Below are 25,485 nucleotides of genomic sequence, written 5' to 3' on the forward strand. Positions count from 1 at the left end.
CCATGTATGATAATCAAGTTTGGACCTTGATTGACCCAACGGATGGTGTAAAAACCATTGGGTGCAAATGGGTCTTCAAAATGAAGACTGACATGGATGGCAATGTGCATACCTATAAAGCAAGACTAGTTGCAAAAGGTTTCAGACAAATACATGGTATAGACTATGATGAAACCTTTTCACCAGTTGCTATGCTCAAATCCATTCGAATTCTCCTTGCCATAGCTGCATATTATGACTATGAGATATGGCAAATGGATGTCAAAACAGCGTTTCTTAATGGAAACTTACTTGAGGATGTGTACATGACACAACCTGAGGGTTTTGCCAGTCCAGAGAATTCTGGAAAGGTTTGCAAGCTTCAAAAATCCATTTATGGATTAAAGCAAGCTTCTCGGAGTTGGAATCTTCGTTTTGATGAAGCAATCAAAGAGTTTGGATTCATCAAGAATGAAGATGAACCTTGTGTATACAAGAAGGTTAGTGGGAGCGCGATTGTTTTCTTAGTGCTTTATGTTGATGACATACTACTCATTGGAAACGACATTCCCATACTGCAAAATGTTAAATCATGGTTAGGGAAGTGTTTTTCAATGAAAGACTTGGGCGATGCTGCTTATATATTAGGCATCAAGATCTATAGAAATAGATCTAGAAGACTCATTGGCCTAAGTCAAAGCACTTATGTTGATAAGGTATTAAACAGGTTTAGTATGCAAGACTCTAAGAGAGGATTCTTGCCAATGTCACATGGCATCAGTCTCACCAAGATTCAGTGTCCTAAGACACAGGATGAGCGAGACCGCATGAGTAAAATTCCATATGCTTCTGCTATTGGATCTATCATGTATGCAATGTTGTGCACTCGACCTGATGTCTCGTATGCTTTGAGTACAACGAGCAGATACCAGTCAAATCCAGGAGAAAGTCACTGGGCAGCAGTTAAGAACATCCTTAAGTACTTGAGAAGAACCAAGGATGCATTCTTGCTATATGGTGGTCAGGAAGATTAGCTGATTGTAAAGGGTTACACAGACGCTAGCTTCCAAACTGACATTGATGATTATAAATCACAGTCAGGATATGTGTTTTGTTTGAATGGAGGTGCTTTCAGCTGGAAGAGCTCGAAGCAGGACACCGTTGCTGATTCTATAACAGAAGCTGAGTATATAGCTGCTTCAGACGCAGCTAAGGAGGCTGTTTGGATCAAAAAGTTCATAACTGGATTAGGAGTTGTTCCTAGTATATCCGATCCAGTGAACTTGTTATGTGATAACAATGGGGCCATAACACAAGCAAAGGAGCCCAGATCACATCAGCGATCCAAACACATACTTAGACGTTATCATCTCATTCGAGAAATCATTGAGAGAGGAGACGTGAAGATATGCAGAGTTTCGACAAATGATAATGTTGCTGATCCGCTAACTAAGGCTCTTCCACAGCCTAAGCATGATAGTCATACTAGGTCCATGGGAATTAGATTTAATGTAGATTGGGCCTAGTGCAAGTGGGAGATTGTTAGTGATATGCACTAGGTCAATCATGTTTGACCATGTTTTGACTTTATCATTTTATTATTTATTGATTGGCAGTTTTTATCATTTTATATTAATGATTAAAATACTTGAATGGTTAATTCTTTCTAAGGTCATCGAGTATGTGACTTGATAGTAGAACCTTTAGGTTTAATAAAAGAATTATATACCATCTATCCCTAGTCTTAATAGAACATTGAGACTAGTATGATGTTGACTGATGATTATGTTTTACTAATCATGTATATCAGATATTAAGTCAAATCATAGGTGCTATTTGAGAAATAAGGCACTGGATGACCCACTATGAGAATACTACATAGATCACTGTCATAAGTAATTCTCATTACAGTTCTATTAGTATAATCCTTTGACCTTGAAATCATCATGGATTTCTACATAGCTATTTCATATTTTGATACAGTCTTACATTATCTTTAACAGGATAATGGAATAGATTGTCATTGGATATGAAAGTAACTATGTGGGAAATGTGAGTGACGGAGAAGGAATTTGTCCCTCATTTATTTGAGTAAGATATCTATGGGCCCCTTGAAGAAGATAGACTGAAGAAAATGCATGGCCATGCTAATTGATAAGAAGTTATCATTTTCAGTCTACTTAGAGTCAAGAAACTAATGATTGAATGTTATAAGGATGACATAACTATGCCTTATATTCAATCTGGATATCGAGAGACAAAGGGATTAAAATATTATTGTAAATGGTTAAATCGGATTATTGATATTCATATAACTTGGGTAGTCATAATGTCTTGCTAGAGGCCACTTATGACTTGTGGGCTGAAATAGGGATTTCGAGCCTACTGCCAACGTTATATGAACCTACAGGGTCGCACACTAAGAACAGGCCCAAAACAGTTATGGGTTGTACAAGCCAAATGTGATTAGGTGATTAATTATATATATATATATATATATATATATATATATATATATATATATATATATATATATATATATATATATATATATATATATATATAATTCGTAATATATATATTAATTCGAAATTTAAGGATAAGTGTTTTCCTTAATTTATTATTTTTGGAAGATAATAAATATAGTAATTAATATATATGGATAATTATCAAAAAGAAGTTTTTGATAAACATAAACTTGTAGAATTGCAATGAGATTGAAATTCGAATTTGTCTCAAACCCTAATGTTATTTATCACTATAAATACTCATTAAGCAATTGGTTTGAGAATCACGAAATTCATTATTCACTAAATCACTAAAATTCGGAATTGCTTGTGAAGCAATAGTGCTAGCACACAAGCACTAGTTTTGGCTAAGGTATGTTCGTGTGGATACTCGTAGAGGACGCGTTCTTTTGGAGGCATTTCTGATCCGAGGCCAGGTATCACCAAAGTGAACCACCTCCTTCCTTCCTACATTGCTGTTGAATTCGACATACAAGTAAGTACTTATTCTGTTAATTCGAATTACATGGATCTTGGTTTGGGTTTTTATATAAATTTTTGAAATTCCGCTGCGTTATGAACCAATAAAACCCAACAGGGACGACGTGGTTGATAGTCATTTTTGCACCTCTGTACTGAGCCACGAAACGTCGAAAAGAGAGCGACCTAGTCCGCGACTTAGCCTTTTTGAAAATTCATGTTTCAACCGGCAATTGTTCCAACACTCTCTGTAACAGATTCATGACTTTGGCGGGATAAATAGCTTCCATTTTTTACTCCAAACCTCATTAGTTTGAACGTGGCACTACCCATCCAAAGTCTGGCACTATCCATCATGTTGTTATCATTGTATTATCATATCGTTATCATACACTGGAAAAAAAAATCTATAAAAAAATTGATTCTCATGTTGTTATAAGTGTATTATCATGTCGTCATCATAATATAACATATGATGCCGAGATGATAATATTTTATGATACCTAGGTATATATAATGTTATGATAACGACATGATACTATCTATGATAATGTTATGATAAAACAGTTTTTGATTATCATGTTAATATTACTATATTATCATGTCGCTAACATAACACTCCAGTGTAATAACGTTATGATAACTATATGATAATGAAATATGATAAGATTATGATTACGTACGTAAAAAAAATGTATCGAGGGATTTCATGATAACAGAATGATAATTTTATAATAACTAGGTGATAACAGAGTAAAATTACAATTAGAGTAAAAAAATAAATCTGAAAAATTTTAAAATATTTTCTAAAATTTTACTGTTTTGAGGTAGAATAAACAATTTTTTTCAAGATTGTCCATTTGAAAGTTTCAGTTTTATTACAATAGAGTCCATCTCATTGAATACAGTTTGTGTCGGCGGTTGAAGTAGTCCAAAGCAAAACAAGTAGCTAGAAAATAGAGGTTTTAACAAGAACATGGCATCAAGAGAAAACATTAGTTCAGATACTATTACACCATTTTTAAACTCTTCTAGGCATGGAGGCCAAGAAGGTGATAATAATAGAGATAGTTGGTGGAAGAAAGTATTGGATTTTGAAGAAGCAAAGAATCAAATATTATTTGCTTTTCCAATGATTTTAACTAATGTTTTCTACTATTTAATACCTTTGATCTCTGTTATGTTTGCTGGTCAATTGGGTGAGCTTGAGCTTGCTGGTGCCACTCTTGCTAATTCATGGTGTGCTGTTACTTGCATAGCTTTCATGGTATGTTTTATTATTACCTTCAAATTCACTACTTTATGATTTTGTATTGCAACTTTTATTTTTTGTTTATTTCTCTCTTCTAGTGTTCTTTTAGCTTGGTTAAGAATTTGATCATCTAGTGATCCGTTAAAATTGTAGAATTTTTAGTTTTTTTTACTGATTTTTAGTCTATATTTTAAGTATTTTTCATATATGGAATATCTTTGATTCTGATATTAGTAATATAATACAGGAAATTAAAGGAAAGGTCTTATTCAGTGAGAAAAGTTGTTGACAATTCATAATATGTAATAACAATATACAGAGCCATAAGTTTTAGCTGTTAAATAGGTCCATTCATCACTTTCATTTTCTACTATTTTTTCCTTATTTATTTCTTATGGAATTGAAAGTTCTTTTGTTTAGATATTGAATTTAATGCATGTTTGATAATGTATTTCCTTATTATGAAATCTAGACCGGACTGAGCGGGGCACTTGAGACACTATGCGGTCAAGGATTTGGCGCAAAACTATACAGGATGTTAGGAATTTATCTACAAGCATCATGTATTATATCCATTCTGTTTGCTTTTATCATATCGGCCGTCTGGTATTATACTGAACCTATAATGGTCCTCCTTCAACAAGATCCTCAAATTGCAAAAGCTGCTGCTGTTTACTTGAAATACCTTATTCCGGGAGCATTTGCATACGCTTTCCTGCATAATATCATAAGATTTCTTCAGACTCAATCTGTTGTTTTGCCCCTTATCGCGTTGTCCGGAATTCCAACCTGCCTACACATTGGTGTTGCATATGCATTAGTGAATTGGACAGCTCTTGGTTACAAGGGAGCTCCATTAGCTGCTTCCATTTCGCTGTGGATATGCACCATTTTGTTGATAGTATATGTGATTTGTTCCAGCCAATTCAAGCTTACGTGGGAAGGCCTTTCGTCGGAATCATTTCAATACATCCTCAGAACCGTCAAGCTTGCTTTACCCTCTGCAGCAATGGTTTGGTAAGTCGAATCGTTTATTTAGTAGTTTCGAGGTTCAAAATTTGTTATCTTAATAGATTACTGGTTTTATTTGATGCTTTATCAGTTTAGAATTCTGGGCTTTTGAGATATTGGTTTTACTAGCTGGAATGATGCCCGACGCTGAAAAAACCACCTCACTAATAGCAATGTGGTAGTTTTTCGCTTCAACAATACTTCGTTGAATCTGTTAAAAGTTGCGTTCGAGAAATCCTAATAGTATCATTTACTTGTCTTCAGCGTGAATACGGAAGCTGTTGCATATATGTGTACTTATGGTCTGAGTGCTGCTGCAAGGTTGGTTTGGATACTGATTTCACTGTTTTATTGTGTTATACAACTCAAATTTCATTGTCATAGATATTGAGAAATGAAAAACTATTTTGATAGCACAAGAGTGTCGAATGAATTGGGAGCCAACAATCCAGGCCGAGCCAAAAATGCCATGCTTATAACTCTAAAGTTGTCGGTTTTTCTGGCTCTTGTGATTAATCTGGCTCTAGTCATTGGCCATAACACATGGGCTAGCTTATTCAGCAGTAGCTCAACCATAATTGATGCCTTTGCCTCAGTGACTCCATTGCTTGCTGTCTCCATCACACTCGACGCAGTTCAAGGAATCTTATCAGGAGTGGCTAGAGGATGCGGCTGGCAGCACTTGGCGGTGTATGCTAACTTGGGAACATTCTATTTCATCGGAATGCCAATTGCGTTCCTTCTTGGATTTAAGTTCAAGCTTTACGCTAAGGTAATCTTAGAAATAAATGTGCATAAACTTTTATATTTGTTATGAATCTTTATCTGCTGATATTTATCATTCTGTGATACTCTTTCTGAGCAGGGATTATGGATAGGACTAATATGCGGTCTCACTTGCCAAGCATTAACCCTTTTGTTGATTTCGCTATGCATAAAATGGACTACGATAGATTTCTCCGGAAATGGAAAGCAAGAAAATTCAGACATATCTTAGGAAGAAGAGACAGTCGAGGTAAGTTATTTCTTACTTGTAATGTTCAATGTTCGTTATTCAGAAGTTGCATAGATATTCATTCTTGAAGAAAACAGAACAACCTCTGTTTTATTCACTTTGTGGTATCCAAGAATCTCTCGCTAATTTATCTTTGTTCGGTTTTGATTTTTTTAATTTCAGTTTTTTTTCTTTTCGACTTCCCGGTTGTGGCCTCACGCATTAATAAAAAGCTAGTGAAGTATCTTTAATTCGGATCGAGAAATTCTATATTTATTACATTTATTATGAAGCTAGATGTTAGCAATTCCTGCGATCTCTATTAAAATATTTTAGACTTTTACGTTAAATTTCAGCATGTTATTCACACAAGTGATCAAAAAACTGGACCGGCTTTCCGGTCCAGCTGATCCTAAAATCTAAAAATAGCTATCCAACCGGAGTGAACCGGTTGATCCGGATTGAACCAGTGCTTGATCCGGTTGAACAGGCGGTTGATCATGAACCATAATCAAATTTAAATATATATAATTTACTCAACCGACTTGGCCACTGATTCAATTTTTAAAACACGGCTTCACACATACTTCTATAACGCAATTTTAGACATCTAGAAGGTAAAGCTTTGCTTGCTTTATATATACAAATTATATTGGAATATACTAAAATATAAGATTGCAAATTTTTTCAAGTTTAAAATTTGATATAAATTATTAGTATGTTTGGTATTCATATACAATAAATAACCTATTAATCTATAATCAATGAATTTATTTCTTTAATGATCATTCTTTTTAAGAGCTAAACAAGAACTGATTGTTCATTGTCTATATTCATCAAACTTTCTGTCTTGGTCCATTTTGTTCTCATAGTAACCAACAAGAAGGTAGTAGCTTGGCAACAAAGTCCACAGATTAAGCCAATCCATAAACCCTGTAATTGAAATTAAGAAAGCAAAGTTACACATCCTATAATTGTTTTTAAAGAACAATTATTGATGACTAAATTTTCAAATTATTACATTTTGATAAATAAATTTTAATTTATCAAAAACGACAAGTCACTAAATAATTTTTGGTGAATTTCTGCTTACGTTGACGGCATAAATAAAATATTTATCATATTTTATACTTTTTAAGGTTATTTTGTATTGCCAACTATTAAATGATAAGAAAAAAATTTAAAACACGAGTCCTTTTTCTTCGGCCACATAAGTAACTTTTATCTAAATTCATTTACTAACCTTCGGTTTTTAAAAAAATCAAAGTTTGATTACTAAAATTTTAACAATTGGAAATCGATAACCATTATGAATTAAGTTACCGCGATAAATTTTAACTTTTTAATACCTTAGCATATAGCTGGAACTTGAATCCAAGGAGACAAGCCACAGGCATGCCTACCAAATAAAATGTTCCCAAGTTAACATAGGCAGCCAAGTGCTGCCAACCACATCCTCTAGCTACTCCTGTGGCATCAAAAACCTTACTTGTTACTCAAGTAATGCTAAATTAATTTGATTACGTAAAGAAAAACGATAATTATCGAATATTTAAAAAAAAATATTGTTACGGACCTGATAAAACACCCTGAATTGCTTCAAGTGTAATCGAAAATGCGAGTAATGGCAGCATCATAGTGAATTGATGTGTTATGGCAGGGCTGTCACTGAACAAGCTAGTCCAGATACTGTGACCAAAGACTAGAGCTAGGACAACTATAAGAGCCATAAGGATTGATAGTTTGAGTGTCACAGCCACCGCCTTCTTGGCGTTGTCGGTGTTTCCTGCTCCGAGATCATTAGAAATCCTTGTACTGACATTGGCAGTACATAATTTTAGTGTCTAAAACATAGAGTAAGATGAAACTTGTACTAAAAAAATTTCAATCTAACCTTGTTACAGCACTGAGACCATGGGCAAACATGTAGGCTACAGCTTCTGTTTTCACACTGTCGATCACGATATTAAACTAACATTAGGAGTCTGGACTCAGTTTCGAACTAAATTGGAACAAAACCAAATGAATTGTTTGATATCAAACAAAAATGGATTTATCAATTCGGTATTCAGTTTGGTTAGATTGTTTTGCACTCTATTTAAAATTTAGGGGTCGTTTGGTTCAATGTTAGGAATCAAAAACGGAATGGAAATGGAAATGAGAAGGAAAAAAATGGAAATGATGGTTTTCATATATTGTTTGTTTTAATAAATTACTATAGGATTGGGAATGGATAATAGTGTGCAGATATGGAATCAAATTTAGTTCGGTTGGTACTGAAAGTACGTTTTTATGAACGAGAACCAATTTTAGTTTATTTCTATATTTTGATTATTGTATAATATTTTTTAAAAAATAAAAATAAAATATTAATTTATTTTTATTTTTAAAAAGGATAATTTATTTTTTAATATTTAAAAATAGGTTTTTTTTATAATTTTTTATTATTTATTTATTATTAAAAATTTAAAGTTCAATTTTGATTTCTATGAGAATGAAATTAAGGAGGTGTTTGGTTGGTGAAAAATTAAGAGGAAATTACACCCCTTACTCTCTTTTATATTTTCTTTACAAAAGCACCTAGTCTAAAGTTTGATTTTCAAGCGTGCGCTTTATATAAGTTTTTGTTTTCAAATCTACGCCTTTTTTCCAAGCCACTATATATATGTTTTTGTTTGTTACATGAACTATTAGATATGGTATTTCTTATTATTTTATATACCCACTAAGTTTATTTTGTCCAATCTACTTCAATTTTATCAAACCAATATGTCTATCATGTATAGGTTTATATTCGGTGCTAATTTTTTTTGTTTAATACAAATATTTAAAATTTTTAATTATTATTTTTGTCAAACTGATAATTTCATTCGTTACATTTATTTTCTTGTATCAGTGTATGTTTATATTTTTTTCTCTTTTATCTGCTAGTAATTTTGTGGTTTTTTTTATTATCTAATTTTTTTATTTGATTTTTGTTTTTCAATTTTATTTTATAGTTTCAATATTTATTTTTTTATTTTTTATTAGCATGATATAATAAATTGATTTTTGATAAGTTTAAATTAAGAACATTATTATATGATCAATATTACTAATTAAATCTTAAAACTTTACAAATATCTTTTATAGTAAAAATATTTAATTTTTTTAAATTTTTTTATTTGAACACTTGTTATCTAACTTCAGACATTTGTCGTTATAATTAAACACCTGTTCTTTTTTTTTATTTAGACACTTAAATTTTATATTTACATACATAACATTTGAATTTTAATTTTTTAATTAAAGTTTTAAAGTTTCTTTCGTCATAAAATTCTTTTTTATTATTATTTATATGTTTACTTGTCATTTATTTTAATGTTACTTTTTCTCATATGAAAATACTTTCTGTCATTATTTAAATTTAATATAGAAATATTGTTTAAACATAGAAGATTTGTGAGTATTAAAAGCTACTACCAATTTACTGAAAACTATTAAAAAACTACGAACAAGCTGCTTAAGAACTCATAAAAGTTATTAAAAAGTTGAAAATAAATGTAAAATTATGTTTATAATTAAAAACAACACAATAAATATATTTACGTCTGACACCTTTTGATTGTTAACTTGATCTAGTACTAAGTGATACAAAACAAATAGTAAAAAATAACAAAAATTTAATTCATGCAGATTTTCTCATAACTTACGAGTTACAACATTATTTCTCATTTCATCTCCTTAATTTAAAAAGATTATTCGAATTTAAAAATACAATAAACTAAACGAGCAAAGAAATATACCATAATCTAGTGCATAATAAATATCATCCTTGTACATCTAAAATAAACAAATCAAAATTTGAAATTGTTCTGACATTACCGATTTCTGATTCAAATTCTGATTGCTCGTTGGTTGTTTTTTTATTGCTCTTTAGTTGCTCATGCATTGTTGATCTAGATTTTATGATAAATTTTTATATTTATGCGTGTAGCTTCTCTAAACTTATGCACTACTAGAAAACAGGTGTTTAGCGACGGATTTTTCCGTCGCTAAACACCTGAAATCCGTCGCTAATTACAATTAGCGACGGATTACCGACGGACTCGGTCCGTCGGTAAATTTTGGGTCGCTAATTGTAATAGCGACCCAAAAGACTGTCTGTCGCCAACTTACCGACGGAATATTCCGTCGGTAAGTTGGAGGCAGGAGGTCGGGAAATTGGTCGGCCAACCGACCAATTTCCCGACGGAATTGGCGACGGAATTTCCGTCGCTAACTTAGCGACGGAAATTCCGTCGCCAATTCCGTCGCTGTTTCTTTCAATTGGCGACGGAAAATTCCGTCGCCAACTGCAAGAAACAGTCGTGTCATGTTTAATTAGCGACGGAAAATCCGTCGCTAAAGTTAAACCAGGTAGTCGCTAAATTACCTATTTTTGGCAAAATTTTATTTTTTTACGGCTTATTTTCATATTTTTTCTGTTATTCGTTAGACCTGTTAAATATACCATTCACATACATAAGAAACAATAAATATATATAACCAAATCCGTAATATATATATATATAAACGTCAAAAAGCATACAAAAAACACTAATATTAAAGTATACGAACAAAAAACATAAATATGTCCAAGTGTATCAGAAGCCTACTCTAAACTGGTGGTGTCATCAGCAGGAGGGGGTGGGGGTGGTGGGAACTGCGGGCGTAACTCGGGTGGGAGTGTAGTCATCAGCCGCGCAAGCTCAGTACGGATCCGCTCGTCGAAACCCGCCTCCACAGTACGGATCCGCTGCTCGACCCGCTCTTCGAAACCCGCCTCCACAGTACGAATCCGCTGCTCGAGCCGCTCCTCAACCTCCCTAGCAATACGCTGCTCTATGTCCTCAGTACTAACGTTCCCCTGCTGGGATGATCCGCCGCGGCGCAATCGGCTAGCGCTGCTCTGGCCGATGTAGGATGCTGAAGCCGATCCAATACCGTAGACTCGCTGCTTCTTGACTGCCTCGAGAGACAAAAACAGCTCGTTCTCGTCGATCGGCTCTGGAGTCGACGAACTCCCTTCTCCAGCTGCCTGAGACTGTGTTGCTGCAGCAAGCTCTGCCTGAAAACGGTCCTGAGATTTAAAAAATACAAATTTTTAAATTAGTTAAACCTACATTTCTAACTAAAATTGGGCAGCATTTTGTCTATAATTTGATCATCACCCATTTTTCAGGGACATCCTGCAAAAACTACAGACACTCTGTTCAACTATAAGTAACAGCAATCACAACACCCACAACAAACACGTAAACATCCTATAAACAACGTCTATATAATTAAAGTTATATATAAGTCATATTAAACAGTCACTTAAGGTTAAATAAACTTACATTTTTATCCTTTGATCTCTTGTCAACAAAGACAGTCCGATCTGCTTTGGTCAGGTGCAACCGAACATGCAACTCAGCCAAAGTGGGCTCTGTCATGCCTCGTATACATCCAGCTGCGGTCTGGATTCATTTCTGGAGGACGTACAATTAGGTACTGGTTCATAAGCTCAGTAGCAAAGTCAATGTAATTGACTGCTAAAAGGGTAGGGTCCTATCCCATTCGCAAAACTGGCGCCCCATAATTCGATCACGATATATGCATGAATACGGAAAAAATATTCGGCAGCCTTCCGGCGTCGTTCCCCAGGTGCATTACATAATATAGGGTGTGTAACGCTAATTATATATTCCGTAAGGAATAAGCGTTACACAGCCTATATTAAATAGCCACCCGGAGAACATACGCCAGAAAACTACCGAATATTTTTATACCATATCCATACATATATGTTTTTTCGTGATCAAATTACGCAGACGACAGCAGTTTTACGAACTGTACACACGTACAATCCCGTGTCGTTCAATCTCTTGAACACACGGGACGGGTTTCTACGGCTAGGTAAGATTTTATTCGGTGTGAATAAAATCTTTGTTAATTAAATTGCACAGTTATTCAATTTACTCTAACTAATTAAAATGAAATACAAAAATGCAGTAATACTTACTTGTTGAAGAGCAGAACCGCAATAAATAGGAGATAAGCTATGTAAACAAACAACAATGGCTATGATCAGCGGCTATCAGCAATTGTCAGAAACAAACCTACATTAATAGTTTTGGATCAGATTATCATAACAATACAAATTAATACTTTATCAAGATACGTTTTTTTAAATTTTCTAAGAGATATAATATCTTTAACGAAAATCCGGCAGCATTTCCCCTAAAAATGAGCATCACCCATTTTTCAGGGAAATCCTGCAAGCAAACAATACATATTCGATTCCAACATAAACAACAAATCATTTTATTTTAATTATTTCAAATTAAGTATATTAGCTAATAATAAATTACGCTAATTTTATTTAATTAACATAATTAATTAACCTAAATTAAAATTATAGGTTCCTTAGTTTTATAAACTAACTTAATTTTATAACAAATTAATTAATCTAATAAAATATTTAACCTAAATAATAATTTATTCAACCCACCATTCAACAATTTAATTAGCCTAATAATATATAATCATTTAAAAAAATTAACCTTCTTTACTAAAACTAACCTAATTTTCACAAACCTAACTTAATATTTTTTAAACAAAATTAAATATTAATAATTTCAATTAATCTCTTTTAATTATAATAAACACATAATTTAATCTCTACTTTAATTAACTACTCTAAATAAACTAGTGTAATTTAATTTAAAACAATTAGAATAACCTAATTTAATTATAACACTAATTTCTAATCTAATTAAACTTAATAATAATCAAAATTGAAAATTGAAGTTAAAAAAACTAACCTAGGTGATCGGAGGTTGGCAGCGGACAGCAGAGGTGATCGGAGGTTGGCAGCGGCGGACAAAACCGGTGGCCGGAGGTCAGCAGCGGCGGAGGGCGGCAGGCAGCGGTTTCTATTTAAAAAAAATACAACTTTATTATATAATTAAACAAATAACAAAACAATTAAAATATATAAACTAACTCACCGGAAAGAGGAGGGAGAGAAATGGCGCCGGAATGCTTTCGCCGGAGAGGAGCAGTGGTGGCGGAGAAAAAAGAGAGGGAGGAGAGGAGGCGGTCGGTGAAGAAAAAAGAGAGGGAAGGAGAGGGAGAGGGATTTCGCCGGAAAAGAGAGGGCAGAGGGCGGAGAGGGAGAGTGATTTCGCCGGAAAAGGAGAGAAGGAGAGGGAGAGCGGCGGAAAAAAAAAGAGAGAGAGAGAGTCTGAGAGTGAGAAAAAAGGAAGTGGGTAAGTTAGGTTAAGGTTTTACCGACGGAACTAGTCCGTCGGTAATTCCGTCGGTAAAAACATAACCCTTAATGAAACGCATCGTTTCATTAAGGGATGATTTACCGACGGAACTCTATATCCGTCGGTAATTTACAAAATTAGCGACGGACGTAAATAATCCGTCGCTAATGTACCAAAGCAAATTGGCGCCTCCGTTCCCGCCATGTTCCCTCCAAAAGTAGCGACCGAATTGAATTAATCGGTCGCTAAACATGGTGGATTTAGCGACGGACATAGTCCGTCGCTAAATCCGTCGCTAAACAGCTGATTAGCGACGGAATTGGCATCCGTCGCCAAATTCCGTCGCTAATCAGCTGTTTTCTAGTAGTGATGGTAAATTAATATTAAATAATGTAAAGACTTATATTATGTTGGTTCGGAATTTACATATGCACTCTCCTTTATTTTGAGATCCAAAATACATGATGTGTCAACATGAGACGCGGGCTATACATTAGGGTCATTTTTGTACCTTTTTCCTTTAACTTTTAAAGACATATATATTTGTTAAAGACACATATGCAAATATTCTTCAAAACAATTTGTAAAAATAGTAGATAATAAATATATATTGTTTGTTGGTAAATAAGAGTAATCAATTTGTATAAGTGGTTGTTAAACATGAAGGGAGGAAATGATTGACGTGAAGATAAATAAAAAGCAACTAAAAATCAACTAACGAGCAACTAATAAACAACCAAGAAGTAACTAACGAGCAACCGAAAATCAAACAAAAGAGCAACTAGCGAACAAATAAAAAATAATCAACGATCAATTAAAAAGACAATTAATGAATAATTAAAACTAAAATCAAATCAAATTTAATTTTCATACATATCTTCCTTTTTATTTTATTTTTAATTTATAAATTATTGTTTTTAATACATATTAATAATCTTTAGGGATATTGGCAAAACAAATTCCAATGTTTCACCTTTTTAGAGATTTAACCCTAACATTTAAAATATTACGAAACAAATTTTAACTTTTCCAATTTTTGTATTTTATAGCCTCGTCTTGAATTCCGACCATTTTATCATCCATTTTAGGCTACAGATTGCAAAAATACAAGATGTAGGGATTTTATTTGTAAAATTTTAAAACGTTAGAATTTGATATGCCAATAATATGGCTGCCACATACGAAAATAATGGACGAAAAAAAATGAAAAAGTTAGAATTTATTTCGTAACGTTTTAAATGTTAGGTTTAAATTGCAAAAAAAAAAAATATTAAAATTTATTTTGCTAATACCTTTAATTTTTATTTATTAATTTTTTTTATTTATATTATGATAAAATAAATTAAAAGAGAATCTTTTTTATTAATTTGTTTTATTTATATTAAGGTAAAATATATTAAAACAGAATCTTACTTTAAAATGAAAAATATAACATTTTTGGTTATCTTGATGTGACCCTCCTTATATTAATAAAAAATTAAATAGATAATCAAAATGAATTAATATTATAATTTGATTTATAGAGTTTTTAGCAAGAGAATAATAGTAGATGCATGAAATAGGAGTAGGTTTACACACGTGTATGAATGGGTCAAACATCAAAAAGAAATACTATGTATATTTGTTATCTAACATATTAAAAAAGCGTATAACTGCATAAGATTTAGTCCGAGCGTATCTTTGCAATCTAATCCACTTATTCAAGCATTTGTGCACGAAACCCAAAAATTAAAGGGGAATGGAAATGAATGATTTCCATTATCTGTGTTTATTTATTAAAATTTAATAGAAAATGGAAATGTAATTGCCCGCCCATTTCCCCTCCCCTATGAGAATAAACTTTTCATTTTCAAGTGATTCAAAATTCAATTAATTATTTTACTAATAAATAAATAATACATAATTATTAAATATATTTTCAAATATTTATTTAAAAATAAAAAGTATTTAAAGAAAAAATATTTAAAGAAAAAATATTTTTTAAAAAACAAAAAATATTTTTTACAAAAATAAAAAAAATTTAAAAAAAAATAATTTTTTTCTAAATAAATTAATTTTTTTAAAATAAATAATAAATATGTTTTTATTAAAATATATATAATAAATAATTTTTTACATCACCTTTCTATTGTTACATTAATTTACTGCATCAAATAACATATGATACAATCATTTCATTTTTCATTCCTTCTCATTCTTATTCTCATTCCGATTTCCAACCTTGAACCAAACGGCCCCTTAATTCATTCTCATTGGTGAAGGGGAAATGGGAATTCCAATTGGAAGGAAAATCACATTCTCATTTTCTAGTGAAATTGGGTAAGACAAGCATATTTAAATAATGAGAATCATCCATTCATATTTTCAGTTTTTTTTTAAATAAACCAAACGGCTCATAAAATCATCTTCAAATCCGTGAAATTTTGAGTTTGAGCTCGAGCCGATTAGCTAAAACGAAGATATTTGCATTGGAACAGAAGTATAAAAAGGAGGAGAATATAAGCTTCATACCAAATTGCAATCAATGAAGTAGTGATTTCGGAGTTAGGCATCCATCCAGCCATTACCACTAAAATTTCAATTGCCCAATCCTCCAAACTGACAAGTTTTACAAATGGTTAAGCATAAAAACATTTCAAACTTGCCTTTTATATAGAAAAATCCATTTTATGGTTCTTGTAGTATACGTTTTTTATCTATTTAATCCTTGAAAATTAGTTGAAATTGATGAAGTTTGTGTATTATTTATTTTAAATTAACAAGTTCTTATCTTATTTTATATGGAGTAAAATTGAAAAATTCCAAGATCGTTAATTAATGTCCATAATTTACACATCAACAATAGAGAAATAATTTGCACTTCATTAAAAAACAAATCAAAACATACTTCAATGAATGACACCATTGAACTTGTTTTGATTTGATTTTTAAATATATTAGGATTTGGTTATTGAATAAACTAGAGTAAATGAATCTGATGAAGATGAAGTCCGATTGATTTACATGTATTAGATAAATAAAAACGTATAATGTAGGGACGTTGAGATATGTTTTGGCTTAAAAATATTGATAAGCCTTACCATGTCATTGCAGAAGAAGGCAATGCTAGTTTTAAGTCAACAAGAACGTAACGCAAACATTCAAAAGAAAATCCATTCCATGTATGCTCAAATTTCTTTGCACAAATCACATAGATAACCAACATAAGAACCGATATCCATAGCGAAATGGAAGTTGCAATTGGCGCTCCTTTAAATCCGAGTGCAGTACAGTGAACTAGAGCATAAGCAATACCAATATGAATACACATTGGTATGAATGAGAATATAACAAGGGGCATGACTACAGATTGTGTTTGAAGAAACCTCAAGATGTTTTGGAGAAATCCGTATGCAAATAAGCCTGGAATCAGGTACTTCAGGTAAAGGGAAGCAGTTGCAGATATCTCAGGATCTTGGTTAAGTATGATTAAAATTGGTTTCGTGTGTAGCCATATTACTGATATGATAATCGAGAAGAAAAAGGATATGATGCAAGATGCTTGTAGATGCATTCCCATTATTCCATACAACTTGGCACCAAAACCTTGACCGCAAAGTGTTTCAAGTGCTTCACTTAACCCTATCTGTAAAATCCTCATTGAAAATTAGGATCAACAATGAAGATTATCAATACGTTTTCTTCAAAATTGAAAAATATTAAGGTAATCATTTGTAAATAAATATAATTTGTTGAAAAAATAAACTTTAATTAGTTATACTTAAGGCCAAATAATCAAAAAAGACCAAACCTTTCATAAAAATTTCACAATAGTCCAAAATTTTCAATTTCATCCAATGTGTCTTCAAACGCATGATTTTGTTTCAATTTTGTCCAACTACACAAATTTACTTATGTGGCGCTGATGTGTGGCACTGCAACATCAACGCCACGTAGGCGCCACATGAGCAAAATTATATAATTGGACAAAATTGAAACGAAATCACGTGTTTCAGGATAAATTGGATAAAACTGAAAGGATTGGACTTTTCTGAAATTTTCATAAAAGGTTCGGCCTTTTTTTTATCATTTGGCCTATACTTAATAGTCATTAGGTATAATACTTAGTATATGAGTTATGTTCCAGCGTTATTATCTATCAAATACTCTTAAAGGATTACTAACAACTATTACAGGGAAATTAAAGGTGTCGTTTTCCTCGTGTCTCTTATATAAAAAGGTAGGTTGAGTACTTATGGAGTACGGAGGCTAAGTAGTTTAGGTTTGTATATAATATATTTCCAACTAAGTCAGTATTCAATGTATAAAAATATTCAAAAGACTTAGGGTGGTCGAGCTCCAGTGACTGCCCTTTGTGCCTTGAACAACAGACCATTGGGCGTAGCGGAGTTAGCTGAGCCGCCCACCCTGAGCACGATGTCACTCTTGTTGTTGTATCTGTATAAGTTGATCTGTATGAAATACTTCACTAGTTATGTTTTGTTACACAAAATGGAAACGTTTTCAAATGCATATGTCCCCCATTAATAATTTCATATATAGTATGGATTGCCGGTTCATGCTGTTGTGGAGACAGATTTTATGTTCGTGGAGAAAAGAGAGCACAAAGTGATTTAGTGGCAGTTTCGTAATTCTTCCAAAATTGGAGATGTGTTTGGGCGGTTCCTGAGCCAAAATATATTGGAAATGAAGCAACAGATGACACTTATCAGCTAAGCTCATAATCAATGTCGCTTTTAGGCCGCCATCGTCTAGGCTTCTAAAGTGGCGTTTTTTGTGACTATTACAGTTTTTAAAAGTGTTTATTTTATTTCGTTTTATACCAAATTTAGGGTTTTTGCTTTACTTTAGTATTTAAATAGCCTTATGAGTTGTAGGACGGCATTTGATGTTGTTTTAAGACAAATTTAATTATTTTCCAAATTTCTGTCAACGAACGTTTGATGTCTAAATCCTATAATTCTTATTATTGAATCAATAGGTTTGAGAAGTTATTTTCTAGTATTATGTGCAATAAACAATATTTAAATTATTCAGTTTATAGTTGTGACTTCCACTACATCATTTGGTATGAGAGCCACATCGTTTCAGATTCAGCCATGCCGGCAAGGAGAAATAAGCAACGTGTGCAAGAAGAAAAAGAGTGACCGTATTTGTTAGGTCGAACGGCAACTCGATGAGATTCACTATAGGATAGAGGAACAAATTGAACATATTATGGAACAGATGGCAGAACGGATGGGTGCGCTGTTAGCCAACCGAAACACGATTAACCAACCGCCTAATCGAGGCTAAGATCCGCCAAGTGAAGGGTTTCCTATATTTGGCAATGAGGATAATGATGAGTATTACGAGGAGGTTCCATAGCGAAGGTAGAGAGCGCGTGGGAAGGATGACCGATGGCGTTGGGAGAGCATGATGCATACTAAAATTTTGGAGTTTCATGGAGGCCTCAAATTTGAGGACTTCCTTGATTCGCTGGCCAAGGTAGAGGATATTTTAGAATTCAAAGATGTAACGACTAACTGACATGTACCCTTATTGGCAACTAGATTGCGTGATAGAGAAACGACGTGGTGGCAGTAGTTGAAATGGATACATAACCGGTTGGGAAAATCCAAGATTGGTACGTAGGAGAAGATAAAGAAACACTTGAAAATGAAATTTATGCCTTTTAATTTTCAATGACTAATGTACAAAAGGTTGCAAAATTTGGGACAAAGAAGCAAATTTGTGGACGACTATACCACGAAATATTTCCAATAGATTACTCAAAATAAGATGTAGGAGACAGAGGATCAGTTGGTGGCAAGATATATTGGTGGTTTGTTGGTCTCAATTCAAGACATGTTCAATCTGTTTGATTTGGTGTCACTTTCGGTCGCTCATCAAAAGGCGCAGCATATAGAAAAGTAGGACAAGGGTACAAACAGTTTTGGTAATTCTGCAGTAACGGGTACATCTTGTAGTGGCAGTAGTGGCGTGGAGAACAGGACAACGAGTGGTGCACTCGGTATAGGTACGGATATTTTATCAATTTTATAGACCTTCTAGTAGTGATAATATTTGTTGTTTTTGTTGTGAAGAGATGGGTCATAGGCATGGATATTGTTAAAAACCACAGACCATAAAACCTTTCTTCCGGACACTGATGACTTTCATGATGAGTAGTTAGAGATGATGGGTGATCCAGTTTTTGACAAGAGCCTTGAGGAGGAGGTGGTGTACGGTAATACAGGGATTGCACCTGTCGTCAGGTGTGCTTGCTAGACACTCAAGGCAGCCGATGAGAATTGGTTCGAAGCAATATTTGTCAGTCGACCTACACTATTTTAGGGAAGGTGTGCTATTTCATCATAGATGCTAATAGTTATGAGAATATAATCTCGGAGAGGCAGTCCATAAGTTAGGCATTCATACCAAGAAATACCCAAAAGCATATAAATTGGTATGGCTTATAACAGGTAGTGAGGTTATTGTATATTATGTACTTTAATGTGTTTCTCTATTGGTACACGATATAGAGATTATGTTTGGTGTGATATGGTTTCTATGAATGCATGTTATTTTTTGTTAGGGCGACCTTGGCAGTTGATCGAAAGATCATGCATGATTGTCAGAATACCACTTATTGTTTTGTGTTCAAAAGTGTTAAAATTGTTTTACAGCCTAGTTTGCATATTGAGGCACTAAAGTTTGTGGAGAGTAGCATGAATTTTCTGTCTCTAGCACAGTTTGAGGAAGAGTTGCAGACTTCAAACACTATGTATGTGCTAATTGGGAAGGAAACTGTGGAGGAATCAGCAGTTCTAGAGGTAGTAGCACCGCTGCTCGTAGAATTTGCAGATATGTTCCTAGATGACTTACCATCCACGTTACCACTTATGCATGATATCCAACATCACATTGATATAGAGCCGGGAGAAGCCTTGCCTAATTCACAGCATTACAGAATGAGTCCCACAAAACATGAGGAATTGCAGAGGCATGTGGGCGAGTTACTGACTAAAGGGACATGTGCGCAAAAGTATGGGTCCATGTGCAGTATCAGCCCTTCTCACACCCAAAAAGCATGGGACTTTTTGTATGTGCGTGGACATTCTGGTGATAAATAAAACTAAAGTTCAGTACCGTTTTCCTATTTGACAGATGGATGATTTACTTGATCTGATCAGTGGAACAACGATTTTACCAAGATGCATTTGAAAAGACGATACCACCATATTCAAATAAGAGTTGGGGACAAGTGGAAAACAATTTTTATAATCCCTTAACGACTGTATGTAGAGGTGCTACAGTTCATAACCCGGGAGTTTTTGTTCAAAATTGACGGGTCGCAATTCAAGAAAGAACGGAACCAGCCTAGAACCGTCTAAGTGTCGGTTCCATACCGAATCAAAACCGGCTGGTTCCGGTTCTAGGCGGGTCAGAAAAAAATTGGAAGTAAAATTAAACTTTAATTACTAAAAACTATAAAATAACATGGGAAGATAATATTGCAAGAAAATATAATTTGGTATATCAATGCAGGTAGCTCGTCTTTTCTATTGATGAAGCTACTTAGTCAGAGTGTAAGATGGCGTCTCAGAATTAAAATCTAGAATAATATTTTTAAAATTTTGAGATAAATTGATATTTTAGTAAATAGAATTTTTAAAAAAATTAATAAACCGATTAAATAAATTTAATTAGATTTTAAATTTAAATTTAAGTAGATTTTATTTCGGATTAAAAATAATATCTCGAGATGATTAACGTTTAATTAAATAAATGATATTTTAAATAAATTAATTTAATTTAAATTAAGATTTAATTAGATTTCAAATTTTAGATTGGATTTGATTTTAGTTTTATTTTTGATATAATTTGGTTAGTAATGTTTTTGGTTTCGTTGATGATGTCAACTCATTTTCACTTAATGATTTATGCTGCGTTAGCAGCAATGTGACTGGTGAGATGACAATTTTTTTGGTTTGATTCATGAATGGATAAAAAAAGATTTAAAATATCACAAAATTGGCTAAATTAGCCGATTTTAAAGGATTTTGATATACCTAATAAAATTTGCAATATTTGGTATTTTATTTCAGTAATTTATGTTGAGTTGGCAGTGATGTGGCGAGTGAGGTGACAATTATTTCGGTTCGATTCTTGAATGGCTAAAAAGGGTTTAAAATATTTCAAAATTAGTTAAACTATCTGATTTTGAAGATTTGGATATAACTGACGAAACCCGTAAGAAGTTGGTATTTTATTGAGATTAACCCTTTATTAAAAATAAGAGTATTATTAATAATATTAAAAACTTAGTTAGAATTGATAAAAGCAACACATATCTAAATTGTTTAACCATTGGATCTTTTATAATTTAAATAAACCTAATTTTTTATAATTTTATTAGTTCTTATAGTAATTTTGTTAATAGTGTATCTTAGTTAGGGGTGGGTAAAAAAATCGGTCAACCCGATTGACTGAACCGAAACCGTAAAACCAAACTGATAGTTAATCGATCCAAGAGTTTAGATTTAGGTTTTGATTTTAAATTTTTATGGTTAATGGTTTAGATTTAAGTTTTGGAGTTTTAAAAACCATGGTTAACCGGTTAACCGTTTTATAAATAAAACATATTTTTATAAATTATATATATATATATATATATATATATATATATATATATATATAATATTTTGAAAGAATTTTATTTTTATAATAAACTATTTACCTAATTGAAGTAGGAATATATAAGATTTATATTGTAATAATTAAATAGAATAGAAATTAAAGTTTAATTGTTAGATTATATTTAAAATTTTATCTATATTTTTTTTTCTTTTGGTATCTAATTATTTAATGGTTACATGGTTAAAAACCGCAAAACCGAAAAATCAAACTGTTTTAAATGGTTAACCGATTTAATGGTTAACCGTTTAAAATTTTAAATTTGGGTTTTTAATTTGAAAAACCGTACTACTATTTTCTGGTTTAAAAATAACCCTCGTGGACCGGTTAGCCGGTCCATTCCCACCCCTAATCTTAGTCTCATTAAATATCCTTAATAATTAATAATAGAGTAACTATAGTCCTAGCTAATCCTATTATTAAATGATATAATAAAATTCTACATGAATCTTAATAGGTAATATAGTATATTAATGTACAATTTACTTATAGTAAGAGTTGCGAGAATACAAAAATAAATAGTATAATTATAGAAATTGTTAAATAAATAAATGAACATATCTCCCTGTTTATTAATAAGTTAATAATCAGAAAGACCTGAATTTAATTTTATAAATAGTTAAAAATCTAAAAGGATGCTCAAAATATTCTCTATGTTGCTCCATTCATAAATTTAAGGCCTAATCATTAAAAAAGACCCACTTTTAGCCGCTTTTATAATTATACCCTGACGTATGAATTTTTTCAATTTTATCCTATTTTGTCTTTTTGTATTTCAATTGTACCGTAAAGCATTAATTTGATCTCTTTTTACTTAAAAAAAAGTTTAATATAATCCTTCATTTTAGCCTATGTTTCAATTAGACCCTAATTATTAATAATATAAAAGATAAAAATTTATTTTAAACTATTTTCTAAGTGAAAAGGGGCCAATTTAATATTTTAAGGTACAATTGAAACATAAAAATTTAAATTAGAATAAAATTGAAAAAATTACTATGTTAGGGTATAATTATAAAAGAGGCTAAGGTGAGGGGTTTTTGAGTGATTAAGCCTAAATTTAAATATTATTTTTGCCACTATGCATTAAATATTTATGTTCATCCATCATACTTTTTTTAGGGAATCCATCATTACTTTTATATATAAGATAAATTAAAAAACTAAATTTATATTTTTTTTTCTGCACTCATCTTATTCACCTGCGATAGTGTCACATTTGAAACTTTTAGATATCTAAGTACTAATTTTGTTATAAGAAAATCTTTAATATAATATATTTTAAAACCCGTAAGTTTTTTTTAAAAAATTTATCCCGAAAATATTAAAGAAGAAGATTCAATTTAGCATATTACTATGATCATTAACTCAAGAGATAGAGATGAAAGTTACCATAAAGGAAAAGCCAGAGACAGAAGCCCATGAATCGGCGAGGGTGGCGCCGGCGAGCTCAAGCTTACCAAGGTGACCAGCAAACATGAGAGAAACCAGAGTTATCATGTAATAGAAAATACTTGTAAGAATCACCGGCAGAGAAAATAAAATCTGGTTCTTTGCCTCTTCTACGTGGTACTCCATAGTATTAATGTTTTTCCTACCATTACCATCTAATAATGGTTTTTCCTTCAACAACATTTCAATATTGTCTTGCATTGTAAACTTATTATTTATTTACTTGTTATAATGAGAAACTTCAATGTTCTTCGGCTATGTATATATATAGATCATATTTAGGCCGAGTGAAGTGGTCCAAATTAACTAATATATATAGAAATTCATATCATATAGTTATCCTTGCATGCATTAATGTGCATACGTTTATTCATTAGTTTTGGTTAGAATTATGCCAAATTTATGACGTTTAAGCAATATAGTGTTGGTATCATAGAGAGAGATTTAGAATTTATGTCATTTGAAATAGATATGTATGCAGCGGTTGTTGATCTCTCGAGACAGAATGAAACTTTGGGTAGTTTCAGCGAGGACAACGGTAGGTTAAGAGGGACCTTGAAATATCTAAAGGCATATGCAATGCAATCCAACAAAAAAGCTCTTGGTATATAATCGGGTAATAAGTCATGTAGGTCTATCCTTTCGGTCAAAAATCGTTCCCTCTTCAGAACATAATCCTCGGAGAAGTCGCTATTGTGAGCGCGATGCTCCGGATGTGCGTCTGCACCAGAAATTGTCCCATCCCGCAAGGTCCTTTTAAAAGACATTGAAAGCGGAAAGGGCCATGGGGTGCCCAGTATGCTTAGACTTATGACAGCCTAATAGCTTTATACTAGAAATGGATAACATGGCTCAGAATGCCTTTTCTACCAACTAAATATCTTAATCACTTGTCAATGCATGAGATGTCGTGCATCGAATTAAAAGACCCGGGTTCTTGGACACAATCTGGTACCTGAGATATTGTTAATGTTATTGTTTTACCGGTATATCCCTTGTAATTATATCATGTTATTCATGCAATAACACATATAACATCAAATTCTCATCACACTAAGAAATAATTGGAGAACTTGATGAATTACGGGAAAGGAAGAAAAGGCAATAAAGTTATAAGCATGCATTATAGTAAAACGACTGACATATGACTTGAATTAGACTAACATTGATAGTAGGGAATATGTAATCCTAGGAATGCATCTAACCTTCGGATCTCTAAAACATAATAGACAGATGTTGATGTTATTCGATTTGCATGCATAAAACCTAAACGAAATGCATAAAAATAAGTTGATTTTACTTATTACCATTTTGAATTCCTATACAACCCTTAGTTACATTTTTAATGGGAATCTTATGATTTTTATGTGTTTGATTTGTTTAAAATTAAAGTAACATGATTCTGTCATTAACCTATTCAAATTGAATGTGGACATAATTCAACGCATAAACAATTTTAACATGTCGAACAAACAATTTAAATATGCAAGTTTAGAAATACTTTTGAACCTCTGAGGCGTCTGGTGTGTTTCTGTCAGTCGTTTGTAAATACAAACAAAAACGATTGCTTGAAATAATAAAATAATATTATGCAGATCGATACAATTCTACTGTTCCAAACGGAGTGTGATTCGAAGTTCAAACGAGTCTAGAAACGTGAAAATGAGAACACTGGCAATGAATTGGCGCCATCCCATTGCGCCATTGGCTACAGGACGGGACTAGCTGACATGGACACGGTGCCAACTAAAGTTAGCGCCATGAAAAAGAGTTGTCAGCAGCATCAACCTTCCGGTGCTCTTCGAGAATTAGGTTTTCCATTTAATTCGACATTGAGGGGAGCAGCTACGGTTA

At 32.5% G+C, this 25,485-nt stretch overlaps 2 protein-coding genes across 4 annotated transcripts; one reads left to right on the top strand and one right to left on the bottom strand.

Moving 5' to 3' along the window:
• The first annotated feature begins 3,853 nt into the window (after positions 1–3,853).
• LOC126669471 (protein DETOXIFICATION 18-like) lies at positions 3,854–18,180 on the top strand. 3 transcript variants are annotated; one of them, XM_050362945.2, is made up of 7 exons: positions 3,856–4,233; positions 4,691–5,235; positions 5,321–5,407; positions 5,494–5,550; positions 5,644–6,001; positions 6,095–6,244; positions 18,077–18,180. In XM_050362945.2, exons 1-6 carry the CDS (start codon positions 3,943–3,945, stop codon positions 6,224–6,226), a joined length of 1,470 nt encoding a protein of 489 aa, XP_050218902.1. In that variant the 5' UTR covers positions 3,856–3,942; the 3' UTR covers positions 6,227–6,244; positions 18,077–18,180. The 3 variants fall into 3 exon arrangements, with proteins under 3 accessions (XP_050218903.1, XP_050218902.1, XP_050218901.1); XM_050362944.2 differs by lacking the exon at positions 18,077–18,180 and having other exon boundaries at positions 6,095–6,400; XM_050362946.2 differs by lacking the exons at positions 5,321–5,407; positions 18,077–18,180 and having other exon boundaries at positions 3,854–4,233; positions 6,095–6,400.
• Positions 6,916–23,905, bottom strand: LOC126669472 (protein DETOXIFICATION 18-like). Its single transcript, XM_050362947.2, has 7 exons — positions 23,572–23,905; positions 16,581–17,125; positions 16,012–16,098; positions 8,118–8,174; positions 7,800–8,038; positions 7,573–7,691; positions 6,916–7,156 (listed from the first exon to the last, which is right to left on the bottom strand). Exons 1-7 carry the CDS (start codon positions 23,830–23,832, stop codon positions 7,025–7,027), a joined length of 1,440 nt encoding a protein of 479 aa, XP_050218904.1. The 5' UTR covers positions 23,833–23,905; the 3' UTR covers positions 6,916–7,024.
• Positions 23,906–25,485: the final 1,580 nt, after the last annotated feature.

Source organism: Mercurialis annua, linkage group LG2, assembly GCF_937616625.2.
Source record: "Mercurialis annua linkage group LG2, ddMerAnnu1.2, whole genome shotgun sequence".
NCBI classification, from domain to species: Eukaryota; Viridiplantae; Streptophyta; class Magnoliopsida; order Malpighiales; family Euphorbiaceae; genus Mercurialis; species Mercurialis annua.

Coding starts and splice junctions, on each gene's coding strand:
- LOC126669472 (XM_050362947.2), bottom strand. CDS start 23,832: ATGCAAGACAATATTGAAATGTTGTTGAAGGAAAAACCATTATTAGAT. Junction 17,126..23,571: donor TCTCTGGCTTTTCCTTTATG/GTAACTTTCATC, acceptor AGGATTTTACAG/ATAGGGTTAAGTGAAGCACT. Junction 8,039..8,117: donor GGTCTCAGTGCTGTAACAAG/GTTAGATTGAAA, acceptor TGCCAATGTCAG/TACAAGGATTTCTAATGATC.
- LOC126669471 (XM_050362945.2), top strand. CDS start 3,943: ATGGCATCAAGAGAAAACATTAGTTCAGATACTATTACACCATTTTTA. Junction 4,234..4,690: donor TTACTTGCATAGCTTTCATG/GTATGTTTTATT, acceptor TATGAAATCTAG/ACCGGACTGAGCGGGGCACT. Junction 5,551..5,643: donor GGTCTGAGTGCTGCTGCAAG/GTTGGTTTGGAT, acceptor CTATTTTGATAG/CACAAGAGTGTCGAATGAAT.